Here is a 26,722-nt window from a genome sequence, read left to right as displayed (position 1 = left end):
CTCTTGGTATCTGAGATGAGAATGAACAGCTAAGACCCTGTCTACACTTACAGCCATAACTCCAAAGAACAAAGCAGGTGAACATAGAATACTCGAAATCCTTATCATTTGGTAAGTGTAACAGCTGAGATTGTCTAGTCGTAGCCACTTGACCAGAAGGAAAGTGTATAATGGTTGACTAAAGAAAGCAACGCAACATCAGAGCAGGAAAGACTCTGCAGCAAAGTTTTCAAAGTTTTTGCTATTGTAGACGTTTTGTGTATCACGTAAATTGTCACAATATTCAACATGATGGTTGTGTAAGTTAGAAAACTGTTGAAGACGCAGTTGGCAATAAAACTCGAACGAAGATCTACAAGTTCGGCATATGTAGGGATATATTGCGACTCGTTACAAAACAATTCGCCCATGATATTAACTCACATATAAAAGATCAGAACCACTATTCCAGACAAATTGAATGTGTTCCTAGTCCTCAGCAGGTCAACCTTTCTTGTTTTGGGCAGTGATTTTCTACATAACTGATTCCACTTTCCTTCTTAAATATCACCTCTCCTCCAAATAGCGATAAAGTTCAACAAAATAAAATCCGCCTGCCATGGTATGGATTCTTAAGATTTATGCCAATGACGAAAAAAGAGCTTACCTTCACACAAATTAACGGATGGAATCAGGATGTTCAGCTGTATTCATAGTCTCAATCTACAACTCTCTCCCAAGGCTTGCCCGTTTTAAGCATATATTCGACATGCTGTTACCTTTTTTCACCCATATGAGATTGACGCAAGTTAACATGAAAACTGGAGAGTTACCATTGATTAAGGACACAAAGATAATCAAGAAAACCTCATATTTTGAATAGATTAAGTTCCCGTCTCGGCACAGGCTTCAACCATCTGCAGAAGATCTTAGGCCTACATTCTAAAATGTCGAATTAAACTCATGTTGTCGCGTTCATAGATAGAATCCTGTTTGGAACAGGAGTACATCTCAGAATGCTAAATTTTATTTCAGTCTAATTTCGAATCGTTTACAATCCATTTAGAGGGATCCTTTCCATGAGGCTTTCAAGGGGCTGATGACTTTACAGCCAAAAGCTTATATGATTCCTGATTGTTGTAACCAGAAATAACTTTTACTGTTAACTTTGTTTACGACCATCAGTAAAAATTTGTCAATTTTTACCCTTAAAGTTTCCCTTCCTCTCCAAATGTGATTATTTGATATTTTGTATATTCAAATTCCGAGCTGCCTAATTATTCAGCTTACGGGTAATATCGCTGGGTTTATATTTGAACCTCCCTTGTTCCTATTTACTTTGTCGTAAATTTATGCAATCCTTGAAACCCACGCAGTGTGGATCAGCTATCAAAATAGACGACACTCGAAGATCGGTTGTAGTAAACCCGAAATGTGCACTTAAGAGCGACTCTGTAAAGACCGAGTGAGATTGAAAAAATGTGGCACAAGGTCAGAGTAATGGACCTCTCAATATTTCGTCCAGAGATAACCTATAGTATGCTAAGAATCGTGATGTAAGTTTTATGTTCTTGATTATTACATTTTTGAGAAAATTACGAAAAACCGTCGACAACACGGGAAGCCGGAAAAGTAACAGTAATAAGGTCAAATTTCATAATCAGATAATCGAACTCGCGGGAAGGCGCATAACAAATTATGGATTTCCTTAGTTTATAATTTTATTAAGAAGGTATTGCTAAGCGGCCTTGATGATATTTTAGACTTACAATAGTAAATCCGAAGTCCTGGAGAGCAAGCGAAGAGAACCGAAATTTCTAGACTCTGAAAATCAAAAATTACATACCGTTTTAAAACATCTCAAAATGTACTCGATATTACGTAGAATTCTTTCAAAATTAAATTCTAGCAACTACAAGAGCTATTTTTGAGCGTGAAATAATTTTTTTCTTGGCAAAAGTTATTTCTGAGGCGAGCGGCCCCATGCAAGTTGACCCAGTTTGACCTTTCGAAGAGATTTTGTTTCAGCGGGAAATATAAACAATTCGACTAGCCTTAGCTCCCTTTCTGAGCAAGCCATTCGAAAACCCTGCCAGTTCCCATTAAAACTGCCCAGTAAGTCTGAGATAATACTTCGATGACAGCTTAAATTCCAAATGGGTGTTTAAAGACAAATAATTTTGACGTTCTCAGTTAATTTTTCCACTGCTTTGTTGCCACGCCTCACTGATAATTTAGGGTCATATTTTAATATCGACCTTATACGCCGGTTCCAAGCTAAGCTTGTGCAACACTTTTCCAGAAAATCAATCCAGAAGTTGCCATATCTATCTCTCAGTGAGCAAACTCTTTATATTCGTTGAGTTTCTTGTATAATAAAAAAAAATTCGTGAGCGCAAGACGTAAGTCTCGGTCAAGTGAGTGAAACGCAATCTTTCCTTCGTCACTTCAAAACCAGGTGATTAACTTTTTTCTGACGGGGAGGGAGAAAGAAGTTTCCGGTGCAATGTTGTACGTAATGTATTTAACGGTTCATTATATGGCCATTGCAACAATTTAATTGAGATTTTCCATCGTTATATAAATATACGCAAGATTTTTTCATGTCTTTTCCAAGTATTTAAACAGTAATTTACTCAACTGCTTTCGCTCAAAATACGTTTTTCTATCAAGTTAAAACGGGACAACTTCCCGTTTTTCTCCTTAGCCCACTCAGCTATTGCTCAGCTCAGTTGTGGTGGAAAATAGCTTAGAATTCGTAACCACACCCTATTCACTCCCCCTAGTCCCCTACCCCACCTTTGGGCTAACTTTGAATTTAAAGGACGGCCCACTCCATTTTTGTATTAAAAGGGGTGTGTGTGTGTGTGTGGGGGGGGGGGGGGGGGGGAATGTGGGATTGGAAGATTTTGAAAACCAAAATGCGCGGGCGCAAGCCTGAAAACGATTTTTACTGCTGAGCGCAAACTTATATAAATTCCCTGAAGCATCTTAGTGACATTGATTTTAAGAAGAAAGTCCATATGACGGAGCTCCCACGACTGACGTATGCTTAGGTTAGGGTTTGGCGTGGTATTTTGGTCGTAATACTGAAGAACGCATCCCTATGATTACCCTCCTCCCATCCCCCTACCCCACCCTTGTGCTAACTTTGGGCTTTACTTATCCGCTTTGCATTGAAATTTTTGACAGTACTCCTCAATTTTGTCTGCATAGGGTTGTTTACGTGTGATGGCTACATCAACAGCAACAGCAAACCCGGCACAAATGTCTTAGTTTTGCAACCAATAACTTGGTCGTGTTGAGCTCCCTCCTAAGGTTATTTCGCATAGATTACATTTATCACATGATGGGGTGTCCTGGCAAAAGTTCCCGAGAAACCTCATTCGTCAATTCTTCGATAGTTGCTTCCTTGGTGGCACATTCAATCTCCTCTTCAAGATCATCATCGTTAAAGGTCCATTTTCATCCGAGATCCTTTGCAGTCGTTTGTTTTTGTTTTGGAATCGCGCTATTGTGAAATGGCGAACTCTGATAGTCATTCACAAACACTATTAAAAAGAAAAACAAAGATTTGGCGAAGAACACAGTAAACAAATTTGCTCTCTAGTTCCATCGTAGGAACAATGCAATAACATTTCTGAAAAAAGCACTGTCTGTAATGTTACTGAAACCCATTGTTGTTTTCCTTGCCCTCCATAAATCATACACAGACTCTCGTAGTCGAATAATCTTTGCCGAGCCGGGCAGACCCGGCCTTCCTCTAGACCGCTTCTTCGGCGTCATCAACTTTTCAAATGACGTTTTTCACCGTCATACATGTAAGAATTAAAAACTATTTACTGATATGGATACTACGATAGTTTGTTGTTCGCAAATGATTCAAGATGGAACTTTGAAAGCCCTAATTAGTAAGATGGAAGAAGATATCAAAGCGATTGCGCAACCTCGAGGAAAGTAGCGTATTTTTCATATATGAAAAATGATGTGGGCGCGCAAGGCATCTCGGTTGAAAATGGGCCTTTAAACAGAGACTTTTTTGCCGCAAGTCCGGAGAAGAATCCAGTGACCTGAGATGTAGTCAGAAACTCTTCACTACTGAACATCCGTTTCCCTTGCGAGTCCGCGGCAGACATCATAGAACGCGCAACTGATACCGGATCACTTATTCGTCCTGACCGCTCACCATGTTGAAAATTCTCAGTCAGGTAGTTCTTTTGCTTGTGCGTAAATCTTCATCTACGGGAAGCACTTGACTTGAGCGCCCAGCCCTTTGGTGGCATGTCGTGAGAAGATGGCGGTTCTGCAACTGCGTCCAGCTCTGGAACAGCTGCGCATTGCCCCTCAAGCCTTTGAGCATATCCAACAGCAGCTCTGTCCAGTAGAGTATATCGCTCAAGAGCACGTTGGTGTTTTTCACTGTCTAAATGCCACTGCATTGATGAATATCTCACAAATGTTTTGACACAACCCTTCTTAGGACAGCTGAAGATCGCTGCAGTAACTGCATAGCCCTCTATATTTGAAGATAGCACCGTCGGGACTTGGACTAGGAACTCCACCAGAAGAGAGTTTCGCGTCTCTCATCTGCTCAGGCGTCTCGATATCATTTCCAACGTCAAGATAAATCCTCATGTGTGACTTTATAGTCGCAGCCTTCCGATCACATGCCGACTTTCCTCCTAGTGGATCAGAAAAGTCTAGACGCCTGATCTTGACACCTTCATGGCCAATGGCTGCTGCACAGACGAGAGTGGTTCCGCAATGGTAGCAGCCGCATTATCCTGCCGATAACAGACGGTCTTGAACGGACAAGACAAAGATTTAGGGCGAGTGACATATAGAGGTATAGGGGTATCTGCCCAGCGAGGGTCACACCCACCTTAAAGTCACTTTTAAGGTACCGTTTCGCCTATCCCATGCCTTGTCCTACATCTTCAAGGGTTTCAACAACATCGCACAGATCGTCAAATGCTTCCTCACCTGCAGCGCTAACATAATCGAGGCCTTAAACCGATGTCCAAACAGACGCAGCACACTTGCTCAAAATCCGCAAAAGGGTAGGGCGGCTTAGTGGCGTGAACCCAGACTCCTGGCAGTAAGTTATATACTGGATGAATATTCGCTCTAGAATAATCATCCGTATGACGTTTGGAACCTTGATAGTCTCTTTCGTCGATAATAAAAATAATAATAATGATAATAATAATAATAATAATAATAATAATAAAGCATTTATATAGCGCTAAGCTTTTACTAGTTCTCCGTAGCGCTTTCCAAAATTATAGACTAATTAACATAGCAATTAAATTACTGAAAATCGTAAATTAAAAAGCGTCTTTGAAAAAGTATGCTTTAAGGTTCTTCTTGAAAATTGCAACAAATTCAGATGTTTTCAGGGAATATGGTAAATCGCTCCAAAGCTTGGGACCGGCAATGGAGAAGGCACAGTCACCATAGTTCTTTCGAAATGTTCTTGGAACCATCAAGAGCATTTGTGATGAGGAACGCAGTACACGAGAGCCATAATTCCTTTGATGCAACAGTTCAGCAATATAAGTTGGAGCTAAGCCATGTAGACCTTTATAGACAAGTAGAAGTATTTTGAAGATAGTGCGATACCTAACAGGTAGCCAATGAAGTTTCTTTAATGCAGGTGTAATATGTTCCCATTTCTTTGTCAAAGTAATAACTCGCGCAGCAGCGTTCTGTATAGACTGTAGCTTGTTAATCATATAGTTAGGTAGTCCATAGAGAAGGGAATTGCAATTATCCAAATTAGATGTAATGTAAACTTGAATCACAATTTCAGCAGTTTCCGGACTGAGATATCTTCGTATCTTACTTATATTCCTTAGGTGATAGTACGAAGCTTGACAGACTCTTTTCACTTGCTCATCCATTGTTAGATGTTGATCGAAAAACACCCCTAAATTTCTTGTAGATTGAGCTGGGTTAATCTTTTAATCAGCAACTTAAGAAAAAATTGAGTACAGGAGATTGACGAAACCTGGAACTAATGAGTAACAATTTGGTTTTATCTTGGTTGAGCTTCAAGCCATTCAATATCATGCATGAATCAATGTGTCTTACACACAATTCCACTCTAGATCTAACGGTTGATAGTTCATCTTGCGAACTTGACAAGAAAGACACAAAAATTTACGTGTAATCAGCGTATAAATGATTTTGTAGATCACAGCTCTTAATAATATCAGCTATTGAAGAAGTATATAGTACATACAATAATCGGCCCAAAACAGATCCTTGTAGAACGCAATGTACCAATTTGCGTAACGTTGACTTACAGTTTTCAATTTGTACAAACTGTTCACGGTCCATGAGATAAGACTTAATCCATTGGATAACTTTTCCTTTTACACTAGATCTTTGCTCTAGTCTTGACAACAGTATAGAATGGTCTACCGTATCGAAGGCCGCAGATAAGTCTAATAGTAGCAAAACAATAGAATGGTTTGTATCAACAGCGCGTAGGATAGCATTCTGCACTTTTAACTAAGGCGGTTTCTGTAGAACTAGAGACTTTATTGGCAGATTGGAACATCTCACCCAAGTGGTGCTTCGTTATGTAATAGGTAAGTTGAACCGCCACAGACTTTTCAATAATTTTAGAGACTAGGCTTAGGTTTGATACTGATCTGAAATTAGCAAACTGGTTTTGATCAGCATTTGGCTTATTTATGAGAGGAGAGACAGTAGAAATCTTGAGGGATTTAGGTACAGTAGCTGTATCGAGTGACATGTTAACGATCTTTGCAATAACTGGAAGTAGCACTTTAACCCATTCTTTGTAGACGATAGATGAGATAGTATCTAAACAGCAAGATTTATTAGAAGATTTAGCGGCGTACTCCACAATGTGCTTTTCTGTTACCTCAACGAAATCACAGAATGACGTTGAATTTTCAGTAGGTGGCTCCAAAGTGAGATCATTGCTGATTGCCTCTTGTTTAGCTAACAGTGAATGATAAGATGATTGTTCTTTCGCCAAAAGGCAAATCTTGGATAATACGGGAACTAGTGATGAACATTATGAAGTGGTCGATTTGAGCAGTGGATACTCTCATCTTTGGCGTCGGAACTATTAGCACTGGTGCTCCCCTTCCATATACTAAGCAGTGGCGTATGGCCTCAGTAAAACGATACTGAGATAAATCGGGTAGCCAGTGTCGGAGCTGATTCTTATTAGCCATAATGGACAGGATTTGCCGACGCTTCTCCCAGCTGTCTGCTGCACGGTAGCACTCGGCGTGTGCGCTCATCATGGTTTTGTCGACTGAACTGCTTGTGGCTTCCCCTCCGTTACATTGCAAGGTTCTTTGTATGACACCAGAGGAATAGACTGCCTCGAAGAGAGAACCACTATAACTTGGAGCTATGTCTTTTAGAAGTGTAAATAGACCTTGACCTGCCTTCCGCAAGTGATAACGTCGTATTCTTTCACTCGCTTCTTCCCAAGGCCGTTGTGGCCGAGAACGAATGGGACTGATTTCTCGAGTGCGTAAATAATTATTGAGTGGGTCAGTGGTCTTGGACCTTGTTTCGCACTATGTTGTAGCTGGTGCGCTGTCAAAGGAGATTTCCTCAAAGGAGGACGAGTCGCCGCTAGGTGGCAAATAGAAGCTTCCTCCTGGGGTGGCTGGGGTACTGTGTTCAGGACGAGTAAGAGTCGTCTCCTCAGCCAGGAACAGCAACGTCAACTGTTATATTGCGCACGGTTCATGTTAATATATAGAAAACAAGGCGTGGCATAAATGATTGAAAATCTTTAGAAACAACCATAACAATAGCGTCGCTAAGTATAATCAGGGAGTCTGATTAAAAAAGAGCGATGCAGAATAAGAGTTGTGTGGTGACTTAATGAAATTCAGGCTTTGATGCTGTACATATAAAATCAATGGTATGTGCTAGACTCGCAAAGTAGCTAGTACTTACCAAAGAAAGCTCATGAATACTCTTTGAAAGGGCAATAAGTTGTGGGTCTTGGCAACGCGCCAAACCCCTTCTCCACCCAATGCCCAGCGAAGAACGATGAGTGGGACAAATATCTATTTCAGAAGTGTTGGAAGGGAAAACTGAAAATTGAAGACCTTGATAGAATCAGTTCCACTTCAGTGTCTACGCTGCAGCCGGTCCTCAGCCCAAGAGAGCTTTTGTGGCGTGATATACCCTTGTTACAAGTTAGCAAGGGAACTAAATCTTGGACTTTAGTGCTTCAAGGGTCTTGACCGCATTGGCCACCAACGAGATATAGCCGCTGAAACGAACAATTTCTCTCCATTTTCCAATTCTTTAACCGATGACGCAGCGCAAATGACTCAATTTCGGCAGAAGTAAACACGTGCATCCTAATTACTCGAGATGCCGAATTGTAAATAATGTTTGATTTCAAATTTTTTTTTGGACAAAGTGAGCGCTCAAGTTATACAATACACTTTAACAGACCTAAACTTACTTTCCTGCACATATTTTTGTAAAGTTGTAAAGATTTTAATCCAGTGGAGTTTGCCCGCGTAATAAGGTTTGCTGAATTTAAGAAACAGTTAGGAGCCTTGCACGTGCTAACTTCGCTTATCGGGCAAGCGATCGACAAGTTCGATTTTAAAAGATAACAGCTCGAACTCTGAGAGAATTCTATATTTAGAACTTTTGAGAGGTAAATAAAGCGTTTGCCATAGACCTATTTGCGTTTGGTAATTATCTGTTTTAAACTTAGGCCCTGTTTACAAGCAGGTAGGGTAACCCTAGTGCTAGGGTTACTCTGGCAGGAGGGTTACCCTAACGCTCCTACATTTCTTCTTTTTTTTCATGGACGTGTTTACAAGGCAGCTAGGGTTACCCTAGCACTAGGGTAACCCTAGCTGAGCGCTAGGGTTATCCTAGCGCTAGGGTAACCCTAGCTGCCTTGCAAACGCTCTGCTGGAGATAACTCGCCTACCCGGGACAACTTTTTACTTGTTTCGAGACCCTTTGAACATTGATAACAATTCGTGCGGTTACCAAGCATAAGTAAGTTGTCCCGGGTGGTAGGGAAACCCTACCTGTCAAATTTTGCTTGTAAACCCGGGCTATCTTTGACCCGCCTGCTAGGGTAACCCTAGCACAAGGGTTACCTTCCTTGCTTGTAAACAGGGCCTTTGATCTCTCTTGATGGCAACCCTCACAACAGTTTTACGTGCTCTACGAAAAGAGACATGACTTGTGCGAACCTAAAACCAAATCATTTTCAGTTTCCGAAGGGACAGTTTTCGAAGAATCATATAAAAGCGCGCGTCTACTTCTGCATCGAAAGGTATCTCGTTGAACATAATTCCTAAAAAGTTAGATGCACCACGAAGGGGACCTATTTGCGTGTCCACCTGCCATTGGCAAATTGGTAAATATAATGAATACAAATTACAAAATACGTATGATGCACGGTCCTTCGCAGTAGAAAGCGCTATTTATGCAATAGCGAAAATCAGACCTAAATAAAAAAATCAGGCCTGTACGGGATTCGAACCACTGACCTCTGCGATACTAGTGCAGCGCTCTATCAATTGAGCTAACAAGCCAACTGGAAGCAGGCCGTTAAGTTGATTCGTAATAAACCCGTGATGATAAATCAGATACAATGAATATATGAAGTTCATATATTTTGAACAGCGGTATTAAATACGTATGATGCACGATCCTTCGTAGTAGAGAGCGCTATTTATGCAATAGCGAAAATCAGACCTGAATAAAAGAATCAGGCCTGTACGGGATTCAAACCACTGACCTCTGCGATACTAGTGCAGCGCTCTACCAATTGAGCTAACAAGCCAACTGGGTGCAGGGCGTTAAGTTGATTCGTAATAAACCCGTGATGGTAAATCAGATACAATGAATATATGAAGTTCATATATTTTGAACTGCGGTATTAAATACGTATGATGCACGATCCTTCGCAATAGATAGCTATTGCATAAATAGCGCTGTCTACTGCGAAGGATCGTGCATCATACGTAAATTACAAAGTCACGCTTTGCGGCCAGTAACTTTTTCAGATCTACATTATTATTCCCTTTTATCTAGCTTTAGGAAATCATTAGCGATGGACTTGCCCAGGCGTTTGAATTTTGAAGCTAAATCTAGATAGGATTTCTAGTTTGTTGCACAGTCACTAGAAAATGGGAAAAGCAAATGTGTTGCGTGTATATACACCGACTCAAAGTATGGCATACAAAGAACTCTCCTTCAAAATAGGCTTGTGATAACAAAAAAAAAACAAAAACAAAAACAAAAACGAAAACATTGTATGCTAATAAGGAAGAAAATGAAGAAATGAGCAAAAGCAAGGCAAAAATATCCATGCGGACGTATTTGCGGCACGTTATCACTTAGATGTGAAGATTACGTGACATCTATCTGGGTCTATTTTTCAGTTCAATTAATTAGTTCCTTCACATCTTGCCTCTTTTCATTAGAGACATTCAATACAAAACTCAATAGACACCCAAAAGAGGCTCTATATGTAAGAAATGGATCCAGGTTCCGCAAAAATATTGCACAAACCGGGGAAACTTAAGGTTACACTTAGAAAATGCCGTAGCCGTATGAAAAGGCCGGTGGCTAAGCAAGACACTGGAACATTAGCATAGAACATCAAAGTTATTTGCCTTCAAACACCCATTTAGAAGGTAAGCTGTCATCTAAATTTTATCTTAGATTTACTGGGCAGTTTTAATGGGAACTGGCAGGGTTTTTCTATGGTTTGCTTAGAAAGCGAGCTAAGGCTAGTCGAATTGTTTACATTTCCTGGTGAAACAAAATCTCTTCGAAAGGTCAAATTGGGTCAACTTGCATGGGGCCGCTCGCCTCAGAAATAGTTTTTGCCAAGAAAAAAATTATATCACGTTCAAAAAAAGCTCTTTTAATTGCTATGAATTAATTTTGAAAGAATTCTGTATAATATCGAGTATGTTTTGAGATGTTTGAAAACGGCATGGATTTTTTTTTATTTTCAGAGTCTAGAAATTTCGGTTCTCTTTGCTTGCTCTCCAGGAACTCGGAATTACTATTGCAAGTCTGAAATGTCATCAAGGCAGCTTAGCAATACCTCCTTAATAAATTTATAAACTAAGGAAAACCATAATTTGTTATGCGCCTTCACGCGAGTTCGATTATCTGATCATGAAAATTGACCTAATTTTTGTGATTTTTCGGCTTCACGGGTGGTCGACGGTTTTTCGTAATTTTCTCAAAAATGTAAAAACTCTAGAACCTACAACTTATATCACGATTCATAGTATACTATAGGTTATCTCTGGATGAAATATCGAGGGGTTCATTTTTCCGACCTTGTGCCGCCCTTCACGCGGTGGTTAGGTAGAGTGACTCTTAAGTTTTCTAGCAAATTATTAAAAACCAAGAAACAGCTACCTCGATTAACATGGTCACGCAAAAAGAGAGCTGTCGCCGCAAAATTAGTTAAATAAAAATTAGGTGACGTTATCGAAGAGGTACGTAAAGTGCAACACTTTCCTCAAGCCTCGCTCTCGGTAAACTGTTCGCACCTTGGTACCGATAATGTCCGCGTGCAAATACCCATGTATATTTTGGCTCCAAATAAAGGAAAATACATCATGCTCAACCTCACCCAATAACTGCTTAGTGCCAGACCTCAGGCAAACCCCTCACCAACTCGTCTCCAATCTTCTTGTGCGCTACATAACCTTAGTGCCAGACCCCCTTCAAACCTCTCACCGATTCGTCTCCAGTCGTCCTGCAGCGTAATAATGAAAGACTACTCACAGGACACGACATAGAAATAAAGTAGAAGGATGCACTCGAATGATAAAATCCATAATGAGAACTTCCCAAATGTCCATGGCTTTGCGCCTGGATCGCCCCGGGAACCTTAGAGGCTTTTTACAGTTATTTATTTCATTTTCATTTTGAGATGTGATGAAATATCAATTTCTATGTGTTAAGTGCATCCTTGGTTTGGTTCCTGTGGCGCTTTTTGGATGCTTCCCTCTCCAAATGTTTTTTACTTCAAGTTCTTTCTTTTACTTTCCTTTTTGCGTGTTGCAATAACTTTCTCTGAATCAATGAAGGGAAAGTTAGCACGCGAGCCGGCCGTCATCAGTTTATGACGCTGGTACGCCACCGTTTAAACAAATGCTCATTTTGAGAGATGTTTTGGCAAATGCCGTGCAGTCAGAGGTAAACTCAACAAAACAATAAAAAAGCCTTAAAACCGTGCTCTTTCGAAGCGTCCAGTTTCTTTCGTTTTTCTTGGAATTCATCGCAATTTAAAGAGCAACGGCGACCTTAATGTAGATAATATTATAACCGCTATCCTACTTTTATTTACACTTACAAATTCAGTTTTATTTTTGTATAACTGTAATCATTGCTTTATTAAAAACGTTCATGAAACTTTGGGTATCACGGTTTTTCTAACACCCCGGTCCTCACTATTCCCGAATAAGTTTATCCGGTGATCGTTGCTATTAGAAGGAAATGTGTATAATTTAGGTTTCTACAGCAGAAAGTCACTAAAAATAGCTCACCCTAAAAAGTCACCTAAAAATAGCTCATTTATCTTTCTACGGAACCGATCATTACTTATCACGCGGGGGAGGGGGATTTGAATAATGACAATATTTAAGACCCCCCATCCCCCCTTCCCTGGCCTGCTTTATGAAGTTGAAGTTGTAAATTGGCCACCGTAACAAATAGAAAAGCCGACGTCTCAGCGTTAACCCTTCGTCAGAGCGAATGGAGGAATTGGGGGGTTGTATGTGGGTTTAAATATAGAAGCGGAGGTACGCCATTGGTGGGAACATGGTAACGAGAAAAACACGAATAAGTTAGTGGAATGGAAAGCGTTCGATGATACCTGTGGGATTATGAGTGCCGATTTGAAAGATTAACTTCTGTTCAAGAGTTTTGCGGCTTTCCGTGTTGCCTAAATGTAAGGAAAGACCACGGATTGCCAATACATTGCCAATACATTTTTTAGCCAATACGTTGGCCCCAAACCGGAACTCTACGGTCGCTACATCGACAACTGTATCGGCGCTACCTCCTCTACCAGAGAGGAGCAAACTAATTTCATAGCCACAGTCAATTCTTTTCACCCGGCTCTAAAATATACCTGGGAAATTTCCGACAATTTTTTGTCGTTTTTTAGATATCAAAGTTTCAATTGAAGGCAACGGTTTATCTACTAGTGTGTATTAAAAACCCACAGACTCGCATAATTACTTGATGTATTCATCTTCGCATCCATCTCATGTTAAGAATTCCATTCCCTTTTCTCAGTTTTTAAGACTTCGTCGTTTATGTAAAGATGACTGATTTTTCCCACAAATTAGAGTCAATGTGTCAGTTTTTCGAAAAACGTGCTCACACTGTTTACTTCGTTGAAGCGGGTCACCACCGCGCCTAACTTATTGATCAACAGTCAGCACTATAAACGTCACGGAAGGAAAATTCCGACCGCATTCCATTTACTCTCACGTTTCACACTCACAAACACACAGTTAAATCCATAATTCTTAAAAACTTTATCCGAGAGACCGGCACTATCTTTTCGCAACCTCCACTTATTTCATTCAAACGCAACTAAAGCATAGGCAAGTTTTTGGTCAGAAGTTCATTCCAAACTAATGACAAACCCGGAACTTTTAAATGCGCTCGCGCACGATGCAAATCTTGTCCCTTAATACACAACGCTCAGAAAGTATCGAGACCCAAGCGACCCATTACGATCACCGATCACTTCACGTGCACCTCCGCCAACGTAATCTACGACTAAATTAGGAGCTTCACATTAAGAGCGTAACGTTTTGTCCTCAGAAAGAAAAATAAACAGAAGCTGGTATTTAAGAGGGAAGGAAAATTGATGGTAATAATTGCTGTTGAGTGGATTGAAAAATAAGGATGCTCGATAGGGTTGAAAATTGAAAAAATAAAAAAAAAAAAAAACAGGGAAAAACATTTCGTTTTTCTTTACACTTTCGAGATAAAAACTAAGTCCAAGCAGAAAACTGAACATGAAAACGAAAACAGAGACGACTTTTAGAGTTATTGATTAGCCTGCATATGGCAGAAAGGGTTAGGAATTAATGTAAAATGTAGTCAAAAAATAATCTCGTAATAAAAGTGCTTAAAAGTCTATTTTTACAGACAATCGACGGCTCAAATTTTAGGCATATCAATGATAATTACGTGGGAATATGAAAATGCCTTTCAAAATCTAGGAGAAAATGACCAGTCCTTTAGGAAGGTAAATGACGGATGAACGGTTTTAATGTCTTTCTCCTGTAGAAACCAAAATTATACGCATTTACCTCTAACGGCTCAATAAAGGCTGAAAGTTTCTAAAGAAACTGTGGTATTGCGTCGGTGGGAGTAATAAGGTAATTTGGTTATGTCAACTAAGTTGAAATTGTAAATTAGCCAACGTAACTTTTGCAAAAGTTTATCTTTCAAATCTGCGCTCTTAATCCCACAGGTATCAAGCAACGCTTTTGATTCCACTAATTCAGTCGTGTTTCTCTCGTCACCATGTTCCCACCAATGTCGTAGCTCCGCTTTCTGCATAGAAACCCACATACAACCCACAATTCCTCCATTCGCTTTGACGAAGGGCTAACGCTCGAAACGTCAGCTTTTTTATTCGTTACGGTGGCTTACAATTTCAACTTAGTTTATATAACAAAATTACTTCTAACAGCAACGATTATTGCAAACGCACATTCGTGAATAGCGAGAACTGAGGTGTTAGAAAATCGATGATATCAAAAGTTCCATAACGTATGTTTTATTAATGTCCTAACAAACATGAATAGCTGTCACTCGATCGAATAAAATTTAAAATTAGTTTAATACATTAATTTTGTCTTTACTCGTGGGCTCTCATGTTTTGTTGACTTATCTTTGAACCCTCTCATTCATTCCTCAAAGATAAGTTCGTCACATTCAACATGCAATCGTAGACGTACTGCAGAACATGTTTTGGAGACGAAAATCCCCCATCTAACTTTATTTACAATCGGTGATCAAGTGTCTTCCATGTTGATAACTGAATACCACTAAGTGACTAACAAGGATAGTTAATGATAGTGTATTGGGACTGTATACTGAGATGTAATCCAAATGCAAACAGTAGCCTAGTTATGAAAGCTACAACACTGGCGGCCTTAATTCGAAGTTTTAGCGATTACGTTATAGATCACTTCAGATGGTTCACACTTGTGCCACGAGGGATTGATGAGTTTTTCTTGATAACCTCCGTCTGCTTCGTCAGGGCAACTCTCAGGTACCGTGTTAAAAAGTTTTATCCAATTTTAAATGGGTATAAAACAAAAATCAAAAAGTGCAACATAGACCTTAAAAACGAACCTCAGAGAAAATTCTCGATTACAAAATACATTTGAACACCATGAACGACTCCGTCTGTTGATACGTCTGACGTAAGTTCTTTTTTTATCATTGGTAATCGGTTTACACCTGAGAACCCATACCATGAAAAGACCGTTTATTTAGTTGAACACTATTGAAATCTATGGAACACTCGTGCAGTCTCTCAGGTCTCTTTTTTTGATGTCCATTCAGTTAAACCAAGTTTTAATAAACGTATTTTGCTGATGTTAATGAGGTCTAAGATATACTTTGAAAGTTAAGCCTTGTGAGAGAATTGTCTAAACTCATTTTGACAGATGACATGACATTTAACTTCGGCTTTCGAAAACCGCTCAATATTTATTGTTTTATTTGCAGTTAAGCATGTAAAGTATAATTGAACGTCCTGACCGCCTCCGTCTGTTGATGCATCTGACGCAACTTGAAGTTCTTTATTTGTCATTTGATTATTATCACTGATATTATCATTGCCTTACATCTTAAGAACCGATATCATAATTACGGTATACCTTCAATTGACCATCATCACTTTTGCGAAGAAAAGGAACGTTTTCCGCAGCATGATCACTACCCTGATTAAGAAGAAACTGTCCTGCTAAAGAATCACAACACATTTTATTCATCTGAAATAGGGGTTCCTATCTTTTATACGTGAGCTAATATCATGAACGAATTGTTTTGTAATGATTCTTTGCAATATCTCCCCACATACGCCGAACTTGCAGATCTTCGATCGAATTTTATCGCCAACTGTGTCCTCAACATTTGTCTAACTTACACCTCCATCATGTTGAATATTGTGACAATCTATGCCATACGCAAGACCTCGACGATGGCAAAAACTTTAAAAACTCTGCTGCTGAGTCTTGCCTGCTCTGATGTTGCAGTTGGTTTGTTTACTCAACCATTATACAGTTTCCTTATGATCAATTGGCTACAACTGGACAATCCTGGCTGTAACACTCTGCAAATGTGGAGTATTTCAAGTTTCTTATTTTTATCTGCCTCGTTCCTTGGTGTTGCGGCCGTAAGTGTAGACAGGTTCTTAGCTATTCATCTTCATCTCAGATACCAAGAGCTTGTGACTCACAAGCGTGTTGTTATTGTGGTGATCAGCATATGGGTGTATAGTGCATTTAGTTCTTTGATGATACTGTGGGTGCCAGTCAGTAATCAATATCTTTTTAGCTTAGTTTCTATGTCTTTCATCTTCATTCTGACATTTGTGGTGTACATCAGGATATATTTAACTGCCCGACGACACAGGAATCTGATTCAGTCCTTGCAAATACGAGACGAAGCTCAGTCCGATGAAATGAAAAACTTTGTTGTTCTCATTAAATCAACAAGTGGAATATTCATAGTATTTGTCGTGTTTTTAATTTGTTATTTGCCTGTTTTCATTTGCAAGGCTGCTATTAGAATCTATGGCTCGCAATTCGCTTTGAAAAAGCTCTATCTTTTCTCATTGACTCTCGTATATCTAAATTCCTCTTTGAACCCTGTCATTTACTGCTGGAAGATGAGACGAATTCGACACGCTATCACGGGCATACTGTGGAAGGTGTATCGGAGAAGAAACCAGCCTTCTCACGTAATTTACAATCGGCGATGGAGCGTCGTCGAGGTTGATAACTGATCCACTCTGTGTGGCCTACAAGGACTATGTGCAGTTTACAAATTTACGACAAAGTAAATAGGGACAAAGAAAACTAAACATAAACCTAATGATATGACCCGTCAACCAAATAATTGCGCTGCTCCGAATTTAACTACACAACATATCAAATTGTCGCAACTGGAGAGAAAAAGGCCACTTTGAAGAGGAAAAATGGTTTTGTTATGGATGAACCGTGAGATTGTTATTACGGATGGCAATGAAACAAGGATAACAGACATGATATTAATGATATTATTCATATCAAAGTTTTCGTAGCTCTAAATTCAAAATCACGATTGAAAAAGACGGGAGGGGATGCGGACGTGAGCTTCGTGCTTTTAATTAATTGAAAAGTTTGTCGGTGACTGCGTAATGTTTCGCTAACTCTCTGTAAACTAGCACTGATAACTGAATGATGCACCAGCTTGGAATAAAACAGAAGGAAACTTGTGCCATCTATGCTTCTGCCTCAAAGGTAGAATTCCCAAATTACGCCATATTTTGGTGTAGGTCAGGATGTATTTAACTGTCCGACGAGACAAGAATAACATTCAGTCTATGCAAATGTGCGGGACGAAGCTCAGTCTAATGAGATGGACAACTTCGCTGTCCCTATTAAATCGACGGTTAACATATTCTATGTATATCTTGTGTTATTAATTTGTCATTTCCCTTTTCTTATTTGCATGGCTGTTATTCGAATCTATGGTTCGCTTTCTGGTTTTAAAAAATTGTATTTTTTCTCATGGACTTTGTGTATCTTAATTCATCTTTGAACCCGGTCATTTACTGCTGGAAGATGACACGTTCGACACGTCATCATAAACATACTGCGAAAGATGTCTTGGAAGAGCAATCGGACATTTCGGACAAACTACAATCCGTCATCAAATGTCGTCCATACTGATAAGTAAATCTACTCTGTTTTGCTTACAAGGACTTTCCGCGGTAATTGTTTACAATAAATGAGATAGGGAGAAAGAGGATTGCAAGTTAACTTTAGTTACTGATATAATCTAGAGGCTACATAATTGGGTTGTTCCAATTTCAAGTACACAATCAATCACAAGTGAATTCGAACGGGAAAGCTCGTTTTGTCATCGATGGACAGTGAAATTGTAATTATGGATGCAATTAAAAGTAGGATAGCAGACATGATACTATTCGTATCCAGGATTCCGTCGCTCTTTTAAATCCTTATGAAAACAAAACAGAAGTGGTTGCAGACCTGTATAAGCTTCGTACAGGGGTTCTTTCCTCCCACATTAATTTTACCCATGACTGTGGACTGTAATGCCAAAATTTCTCAGAACTAGCACTGACAACTGAATGACGTGCCAGCGTCCAATAAAACAGAAGGAAGGTTGTGCCATTCATCCTTCTGCCACTAAAGCAGTGCTTAAATTTTTTTATGATTTGAAGGACAATCGATAGCTTAAAGAACGATTACGTGGCGATTTGAAAAGTCATTTCCAAATATTGGAGAATATTCCCAACAACGTTATTTCTCGTGGCTTTCAGGGTAACGGAGAGGGGATCAGGAAAGGGGATTGTCGCCAATGGAGTGATAACCGTGATGAATAACGATCGGTTTCAAAGGAAGATAAATGAAAATCAACTATTGTTTTTAAGATTTTCTCCTGTACGATCCCAAATTATACGCATTTATTTTTAGCGAGGAAAGAGGTATTAGAAAATCGATGATGCCGAAAGTTTCATGAGCATTTTTTCAATAAAACGATGTTAACAGTTATATAGTAATGAAGCTGGCTTTATAAATGTAAATAATACTTGGACACCGGTCTAATGTTATTCACATTAAGGTCTTCGTTGCTCTTTAAACTTTCGATGAATTCCGAAGGAAAAAGGTTTTAAAGCTTTTTTATTGTTTTGTTGGATTTCCATTTGAATGCATGGTGTTTTCTAAAAAATCTCTCAAAATTATCATTTAATGCGTGCCAGCGTCATAAAGAAGGACATTAAGGAGTTAGGACGCAAAGCTAAGGAAGACGTCAATCAAAAAATGAATTTCTACTGATAATTAGAATTTCGAAAATAACTGCACGTGTTTACCGTCTATTATTGAGCTACATCTCATCCTCAGCATGAAGTATCGAGGAGCGTTGAGTTACAAATGGAAATTAAATAATTTGCCGTCACGAGTTTCGTTTGCAGGCGACGTAGATTTTGGTAATTTCACGTTGTTGTTTTGCAAAGGACTGCTACGACGTGTACAAAATTTTAAAACGCAGGTGTTGGCCATTGTTCTGCCCGTTAGATGTTTTGTTTTGCCACGTCCTCGTTGCCGTCGCCATCATGGTGTTAATAGGGAACTTGAGCAGTCACGACGGCAACGCCATGGAAGACGTCGATTAAAAGACGCCTATCGTTTTCAGGCGGCGTAGATTTTGGTAATTTCACGTTGTTGTTTTGCAAAGGACTGCTACGAAGTGTACAAAATTTTAAAACGCAGGTGTTGGCCATTGTTCTGCCCGTAAGATCTTTTGTTTTGCCACGTCCTCGTTGCCGTCGCCGTCGTGGTTTGCTTAAATTCCCCAATAGGGACCTTAAGGAAACCACGACGGCGACGGCAATGAGGACGTGGAAGACAAAAGATCTAATTGGCAGAACGATAGCTCAGCACGTGCGTTTTAAAACTTTGTACATTTCTTAGCCGTCCTTTGCAAAACAGCAACGTGAAATCGCCAAAATCTGTGTCATCTACGAACCGAAACCGCGACGGCAAATTATTTTAATTTCCATTTGGAACTCAACGCTCCTTGTATGCGTTTTGTTGAGGTTGAGGTGTGACGCCATAGGAGACGGTAAACACATGCGACCATTTTCCAAATTCTAAGTAAAGGGAGAAACTGGTTTTTAATCGACGTCTTCCTTGGCGTTGTCGTCCTGACTGCTTAAGGTCCCTAATAGGGACTTTAAGCAAACTACGACGGCGACGGCAGCGAGAACGTGGAAAAACAATAGATCTGATTGGCAGAACAATAGCCCAGCACGTGCGTTTTAAAACTTTGTACATTTCTTAGCCGTCCTTTGCAAAAGAACAACGTGAAATCCCCAAAATTTGCGTCGTCCGCGAACCGAAACCGCGGCGGCAAATTATTTTAATTTACATTTGGAACTCAACGCTACTATTATGCGTTATGTTGAGTTTGAGGTCTGGCGCCCTAGGAGACGGTAAACACATGCAGCCAATTTCGAAATTATAACTAAAAGTAGAAACTCATTTTTTAATCGACGTCTTCCGTGGCGTTGCCCTCGGGACTGTTTAAGTTCCCTAATAGGAAACACGTTGTTGTTTTGCAAAGGACAGCTAAGAAATGTACAAAGTTTCAAAACGCACGTGCTGGACTATTATTCCTCCAATTAGATCTATTTTTTTCCACGTTCTCGTTGCCGTAGCCGTCGCGGTTTGCTTAAAGTCCCTTTTTTTTAAGGTCAGTGATGAAGGCTGGCCTGCGGGCTAACTTTCCATTTATTTTATTCAATGAAAGTTGTTGCAACTCGCAGAAAGGAAAGAAAAAGAAAGAAGGTAACAAATACGGGGGATAGGGAGGTATTCAGAAAGCGACACAGGCACCAAGTCATGAAGGCACTTAACATATAAAAATTGGAATTTCATCATATCTTTCAATTAAATTAATAACTATGGAAAGTCTCTAAGGTTTTCGGGGCGATCCAGGCGCAAAGCCATGGAAATTCCTTTTTACAGATTTTGCCATTCAAGTACATCACACTAAAATTATTTTTAGGTCATGTCCTGCGAGCAAGCGAGCGAAGCTCGATGAAAAAGTGTGGGCTTCGAGGACAAACATACGAGCATATTTTCGCGCAGCATTAAATAGGGAGGCGAATAGCTAAAGGCCAGGACTAACACTCAAAAAGCCGGTCGACCTTGGAAACTCTACTCGGTTTCAATTTACAAGATGTTGACTCGGTCGATAAAATCGGTCACCAAACTCAGTTGATAAACCCAAGTTACTTTGTAACACAGACGCAGCATCCTTTCTGGGGAAGTGCAAAATTAAAACCCGGACAAAGGACCAGTTTCTGGAAGAAAGATTGTTCGTACGAGGAGATGTCCATGATATGTTCCTCAATATCCGTTTCTCTGTATAATAACCTTGCGATCTTGCGGCATCATTCCTTTATTCATTTGCAGTCTCGATTTAAACCGAAATTTAACGGTTTGTGTCATATTCAACCGCTGCTTGTCGGGACACCAGAGATTAGCTTGTCCAGTTATTTCCTTTCCGTCTCAATAAAAATGACATAAACGTTCCTGTTATGAATTGAGCCGTTTTGTATGGACTTGGCATGCATAGTATTAAAAACACTTACCAAGCTAAACGCAAATAAAATTTCAATCAAAAGCGAATACTAAGCACGTCACGGGCTGGCACAGTTAGCCTTGTTCCCAGGGTCCTCTCTCTCTCTCCCAAGTTCCTTCCCCCTTTTCTTTTGGGAGGAGAATATATTTGCACATCCTTATTTTATTGGATGAGCTTCCCTTGATAAACTATAACAAAGAAAGAGGAGGTTTGAACTCGATATTCTGGGAAAAAAATCGTCGTAAAGTTTCATTTAATGTTCGAATTGCAAAGCACCAATGATAGATGCCACAGAAAAGATAGGCCTGAAAGTTTCGTGTCAGATTATTGGCAAAGGAAAACTTAAAAAATCAACACGTCATCAGTGACGATCTAGGGTAGGGCCCCGTTTATTTTAGGTAAAAAAGTAAACGCAGACGAAGAATAGCCGGCAGGTGTACATATACACACAAAGCTCTGTTACTTGTTAATCAATGAGCATTGTTCCAAACCGTAATATATGCAGAGACGCTTCCGACTATAAAATGAATTAAAGCTCGTGAGCTTTGTTCAACAGGATTATTACTTGTGTAGGAATAAAATTTGTGCATAACTGAGTAGTTGACGACCACCTGCAAACATTTGCCTCTGTTTTGGTTTCATGTGCGGCTTTCTGCTTCGACTAAGTCTTTACCTCGAAAGTATGAAGGCAAATGAGATGATTTTCACTGTTTCTTTATTTTTCAAGCTTATTGGTCAATACATTTCCTTTGTAATTCACTCTTAGGGACCTTAAGCAAACCATGACGGCGACGGCAACGACGACATGGAAAAACAAAAGATCTAATTTGCAGAACAATAGCTCAAAGAGTGCTTTTCAAAACTTAGTACATTTCTTAGCTGCCCTTTCAAAAGAAAAACGTAAAATTCCCAAAGTATGCGTCGTCTACGAGCCGAAACAGCGACGGCAAATCATTTTAATTTCCATTTGGAACTCAACGCTACTTTTATACGTTATGTTGAGGTTGAGGTATGGCGCCGTATGAGATGGTAGACACAGGCAGTAATTTTCAAATTTCTAATTCAAAGTAGAAATTAATTTTTTAATCGACGTCTTCCTTGGCGTTAACGTCGCCGTCTTAACTGCTTAAGGTTCCTAATAATAACGCCAATTTTACTCCCCTCTGAAACACTAGCTCCTGGTTGCTTCTCTCCTTCTGCACTCAGATGTGAGGCAATAAAGTTCTAGTCGCAGGTTCATTTAAACTTTGAACTTTCAATGAAAGCCCTGAAAGTTTATCTTAACTCGTGTGTTACTTTTATTTGTGTTTTGGTCCTGAGGATCTTTTTATCGATACCATGTCTTCTAATTGATCATCTTTTTTCATTCTCATTACCTGTTTGCCCCTATCATGGCGTAACTTGGGGAAATCTCCTCTTGAGGCAGAAGAATGGATGGCACAAGTTTCCTTCTGTTTAATTTGAAGGTGACACGTTATTCAGTTGTCAGTGCTGGTTTTAGGAGATTTTGGCAGAACAGTCTGCAGTCATGGACAAAGTTTACGAGGAATAAAAGAAACCCCGGTACGAAGCCTCATTGGTTTTCAATCCTGATCTTAAATTTATAGCGACGAAAATCTTAATACGAATGATATCATCTCTGCTATCCTTATTTTATTTCCATCCAGAAATACAATTTCATAGTCTATCGATAACAAAATCAGCTATCCTCTACAAAATATCTTCTTCCTCTCCAATTGTGATAATTTGATATATTTGACAATTAAATTCCGAGCTGCCCAATTATTTAGCTTACGGGTAATATCACTAAAGCTTATGTTTAACCTTCTCTGCTCCCATTTCCGTTGTCGTAAATTTTTAAACTGCACACAGTCCTTGTAGCCCAAACAGAGTGGATCAGTTATCGACATGGACGACACTCGAGGATCGGCTGTAGTACATCCAAATTGGCGGATTGCTGCCGCCCCGCGACATCTTTCGCACTATGTTTGTGATGACGTGTCGAATGTGTCCCATCTTCCAGCAGTAAATTAAAGGGTTTAAAGATGAACTTAGATAAAAGAGCGGATATGAGAAAAGAAAGAGTTTCTTTAAAACTATATTCGAGCCACATATTCGAATAACAGCTATGCATGTAAACCAAGGCAAACAACAAACTAAAAGCACGAGATATACGTAGAATATACCAACTGTGGATTTAATGAGGACTGCAAAGCTTTCTATTTCGTGAGACTGAGCTTCGTCTCGTATTTGCATGGACTGAATATGATTCTTGTGCCGTCGGAAAGTTAAATACATCCTAATGTACATCACAAATGTGAGAATGAAAACGAAAGCTGCAACGACTAAAGTAGTAAGATCCTGAACACTCGGCAATCCCCAAAATATCATCAAAGAAACAAATGCACTGTATACCCATATGCCAATCACAACAATAACAACGCGCTTGTGAGTGACAAGCTTTTGGTATCAGAGACGAAGATGAAGCGCTAAGAACCTGTCTACACTTACAGCCACAACACCAAAGAAAGAAGCACTTGCAAATAAATAACCTGAAATCCTCTGCATTTGGTAAAGATCACAGCTAGGCTTGTCCAGTTGTAGCCACTTGACCAGAAGGAAAGTGTATAATAGTTGAGAAAACAAACGAACAGCAACATCAGAGCAGGCAAGTCTCAGCAGTAGATTTTTCAAAGTTTTTGTCTTGTTGAAGTATTGTGTATAGCGTAGATTGTCACAGTATTTAAAATGATGGCGGTGTAAGTTAGAAAGTTGTTGAAGATACAGTTGGCGATAAACGTAGCACGAAGATCTTTATTTTCGGTGTTTATTGGGAAATATTGCGAAGACTCGTTGCAATACAATTTGTTCATGATATTAACCCACTAATAAAAGATAGGAACCTCTAGTATGTGTTACGTTTCTTTAGCAGGACAATTTCTCCTTATTTCGGGTAGTGATTCTCTGACTGATTACACTTTCTGTCTGAAATGTTGCCTTTCCTTTACAAAATGAAATCCATTTCTCATGGCATGGTGTTCTCAAGATGCAGGCCGATGAGAGCTGGAAAACGTTGTCAGATATATCGACAGATATTTTTAAATTGCAAATTGGACAAAATTTAGATAGCCAAATTTAAATATCATGTTACACAATCGGTGGAAGGTGTTGCGGCTAGGATTGTCCACTTGTAACCATTTAATCAGCAAAATAGTGTGCAATGGTTGAGAAAATAAACTAACTCCAACATCAGAAACTGCAAGACTCTGCAACCCAATTTTCGAGTAAAGGCTTCGGCACAATTAAAGTCTTTTGCATGGCGCCCATATTAATAATGTTTAACATGCTGCCGGCATGATCTGAAAAACTTTGGAATAACACAGCTATGGTTAACGATGAAAGGTGTTCGAATCTCTCTCTTAACTCCCTCTGAGCGATCTTTTAGGAGACTGGAATTATTGAAGAATGTTTGTACGAAACAGGGACCGCGGTGGGGGAGGGACTCGTAGGGCTATAGCCCTACCACCTTTATTGCTGGGATTTATTTCTTAGGGCTTGCGTTGAGGGGAACAGAATATGGATTTAACTACTTGAAAGTAATAAAAGGCATGAAGCCAAAGAGCTGGTCATTATGTTGGTTCGTAACAAACCCGTGAAGTGATGAGTCAACTCATTTTCACAATCGCTTAAGTAGTGTTCGTCACTGCGAAGATCGTTCTTATATTCTTTCTTTACCCGCAGCTCAAATATACGATTTTCATACATCCACAAACGTTAAACGGGAAACAATGAATATACGAGGCTCATATGGCACAGCACCAATCAGGGAAGGGTATTTCGTATCACGTAGTACAAATCAATCAATCATCTTCCAATGAGGCCTGATTGGTTCCAGTTCTACCACGTGGAACAAAATAATCCTCTATAATTGGCTGTGTAATATGAACCCATATACTATTCAAATACGCCATTTTTAACACTTCAATTATGTACACTTCAAATCTCCAGCAAATTATTAAAACCAAGAAAGAGCTACCCCCATCAACATGGTCAAACATAAACTGAGCCGTCGTCGTAAAATCAGTTAAAAATAAAAGTTATGTGACTTGTTATCGAAAATGTAACTAAAGTAAAACACGTTTCCTCAAATTGCGCTTTCGGAAAACTGTTCGCGCCTTGGAACAGATAATGCCCGCGGGCAAAAGATCCATGCATATTTTCGCGCCAAATAAAGGACAATACATCATGCACGACCTCGTCCAATAATTGCTTAGTGTTAGACCCCAGAAAACCTCTCACCGACTCGTCTCCAATCTTCCTGCACGCGAAATAAGGCGCGTCGTGCTGCGCAGTAACGAGAGCCTGTTCACAGGAAATGACCTGAAAATAAATTAGAAAGTTGTACTCGAATGATAAAATCCATATAGAGAATTTTCAAAATGGCGATGCTTTTCATAGTTATCTATTGTATCTAAAGATAGGGTGAAATATCAATTTCCATGTGATAAGCGCATCCTTGATTTGGTGCCTGTGGCACTTTTTGGATGCTTCCCTTTCCACACGTGTTTTACCTTCTTTCTTTTTCTGTCCTTTTTGCGAGTTGCAATAACTTTCATGAAATCAGTGGAGGGAAAGTTATCCCGTGAGCCAGCCGCCATCATTTATGACGCAGGTGCGCCGCCGTTGAAATAAATGCTAATTTTGAGAGATGTTTTGGCAAATGCCGTGCAGTTAGAGGTAAACCCGACAGAACAATAAAAAAAGCCTTAGAAACTGCTCATTCAAAGCATCCAATTTTTTTTTTTTTTCTTGGAATTCATCGCCATTTTAAAGAGCAACGACGACCTTAATATAAATAGTATCATGACCGCTATCCTACTTTTATTTACACTTAAAATATCAGTTTTATCTCTATATAACTGTACTCAATGCTTTATTAAAAACGTTCATAAAACTTTTGTATCACCGTTTTTCCAACACCTCGGTCCTCACTATTCCCGAATAAGTTTTTTCGACAATCCATGCTATTAGAAGGAAATGCGTATAATTTGGGTTCCTACAGCAGTAAGCCACTAAAAAAAATATTCACCTGTCATTTATCTTTCTATGCAACTGATCATTAGATATCACGGGGGAGGGGGAAGGGGAATGGAGTCATGACAAATTTACATGATCCCCCTGATAAGACCCCCACGCCCCTCTTCCCTAGCTTTCTTTATTGGCAGTTACTTTACGGGAATTTTTTTACAATCCCCTTTTGTACTCTGCAGCTGTTGGCGACGATCCCCTATCCTGATCCCCTGTCCATTACCAC

General features: G+C 39.6%; 1 protein-coding gene and 2 pseudogenes across 2 annotated transcripts; 1 reads left to right on the top strand and 2 right to left on the bottom strand.

Annotated features, from left to right (window-relative positions):
* The window catches only part of LOC148730827 (melanocyte-stimulating hormone receptor-like), a 960-nt pseudogene extending 550 nt beyond the window's left edge, over nt 1-410 (bottom strand).
* A 15,367-nt stretch (nt 411-15,777) lies between these two features.
* Nucleotides 15,778-18,212, top strand: LOC111319042 (beta-1 adrenergic receptor-like). The gene has a single exon (XM_022921873.2). It carries the CDS (start codon nt 16,064-16,066, stop codon nt 17,036-17,038), a length of 975 nt encoding a protein of 324 aa, XP_022777608.2. The 5' UTR covers nt 15,778-16,063; the 3' UTR covers nt 17,039-18,212.
* A 4,710-nt stretch (nt 18,213-22,922) lies between these two features.
* Nucleotides 22,923-25,130, bottom strand: LOC148730826 (uncharacterized; annotated as a pseudogene). The gene is made up of 2 exons (XR_016002100.1): nt 25,059-25,130; nt 22,923-24,775 (listed from the first exon to the last, which is right to left on the bottom strand). The product of XR_016002100.1 is annotated as an uncharacterized LOC148730826 (transcript).
* Nucleotides 25,131-26,722: the final 1,592 nt, after the last annotated feature.

The sequence above is a fragment of the Stylophora pistillata genome, chromosome 5 (genome assembly GCF_964205215.1).
Source record: "Stylophora pistillata chromosome 5, jaStyPist1.2, whole genome shotgun sequence".
In the NCBI taxonomy this organism is placed as follows: Eukaryota; Metazoa; Cnidaria; class Anthozoa; order Scleractinia; family Pocilloporidae; genus Stylophora; species Stylophora pistillata.
This window is presented reverse-complemented; position numbering and strand designations above follow the sequence as displayed.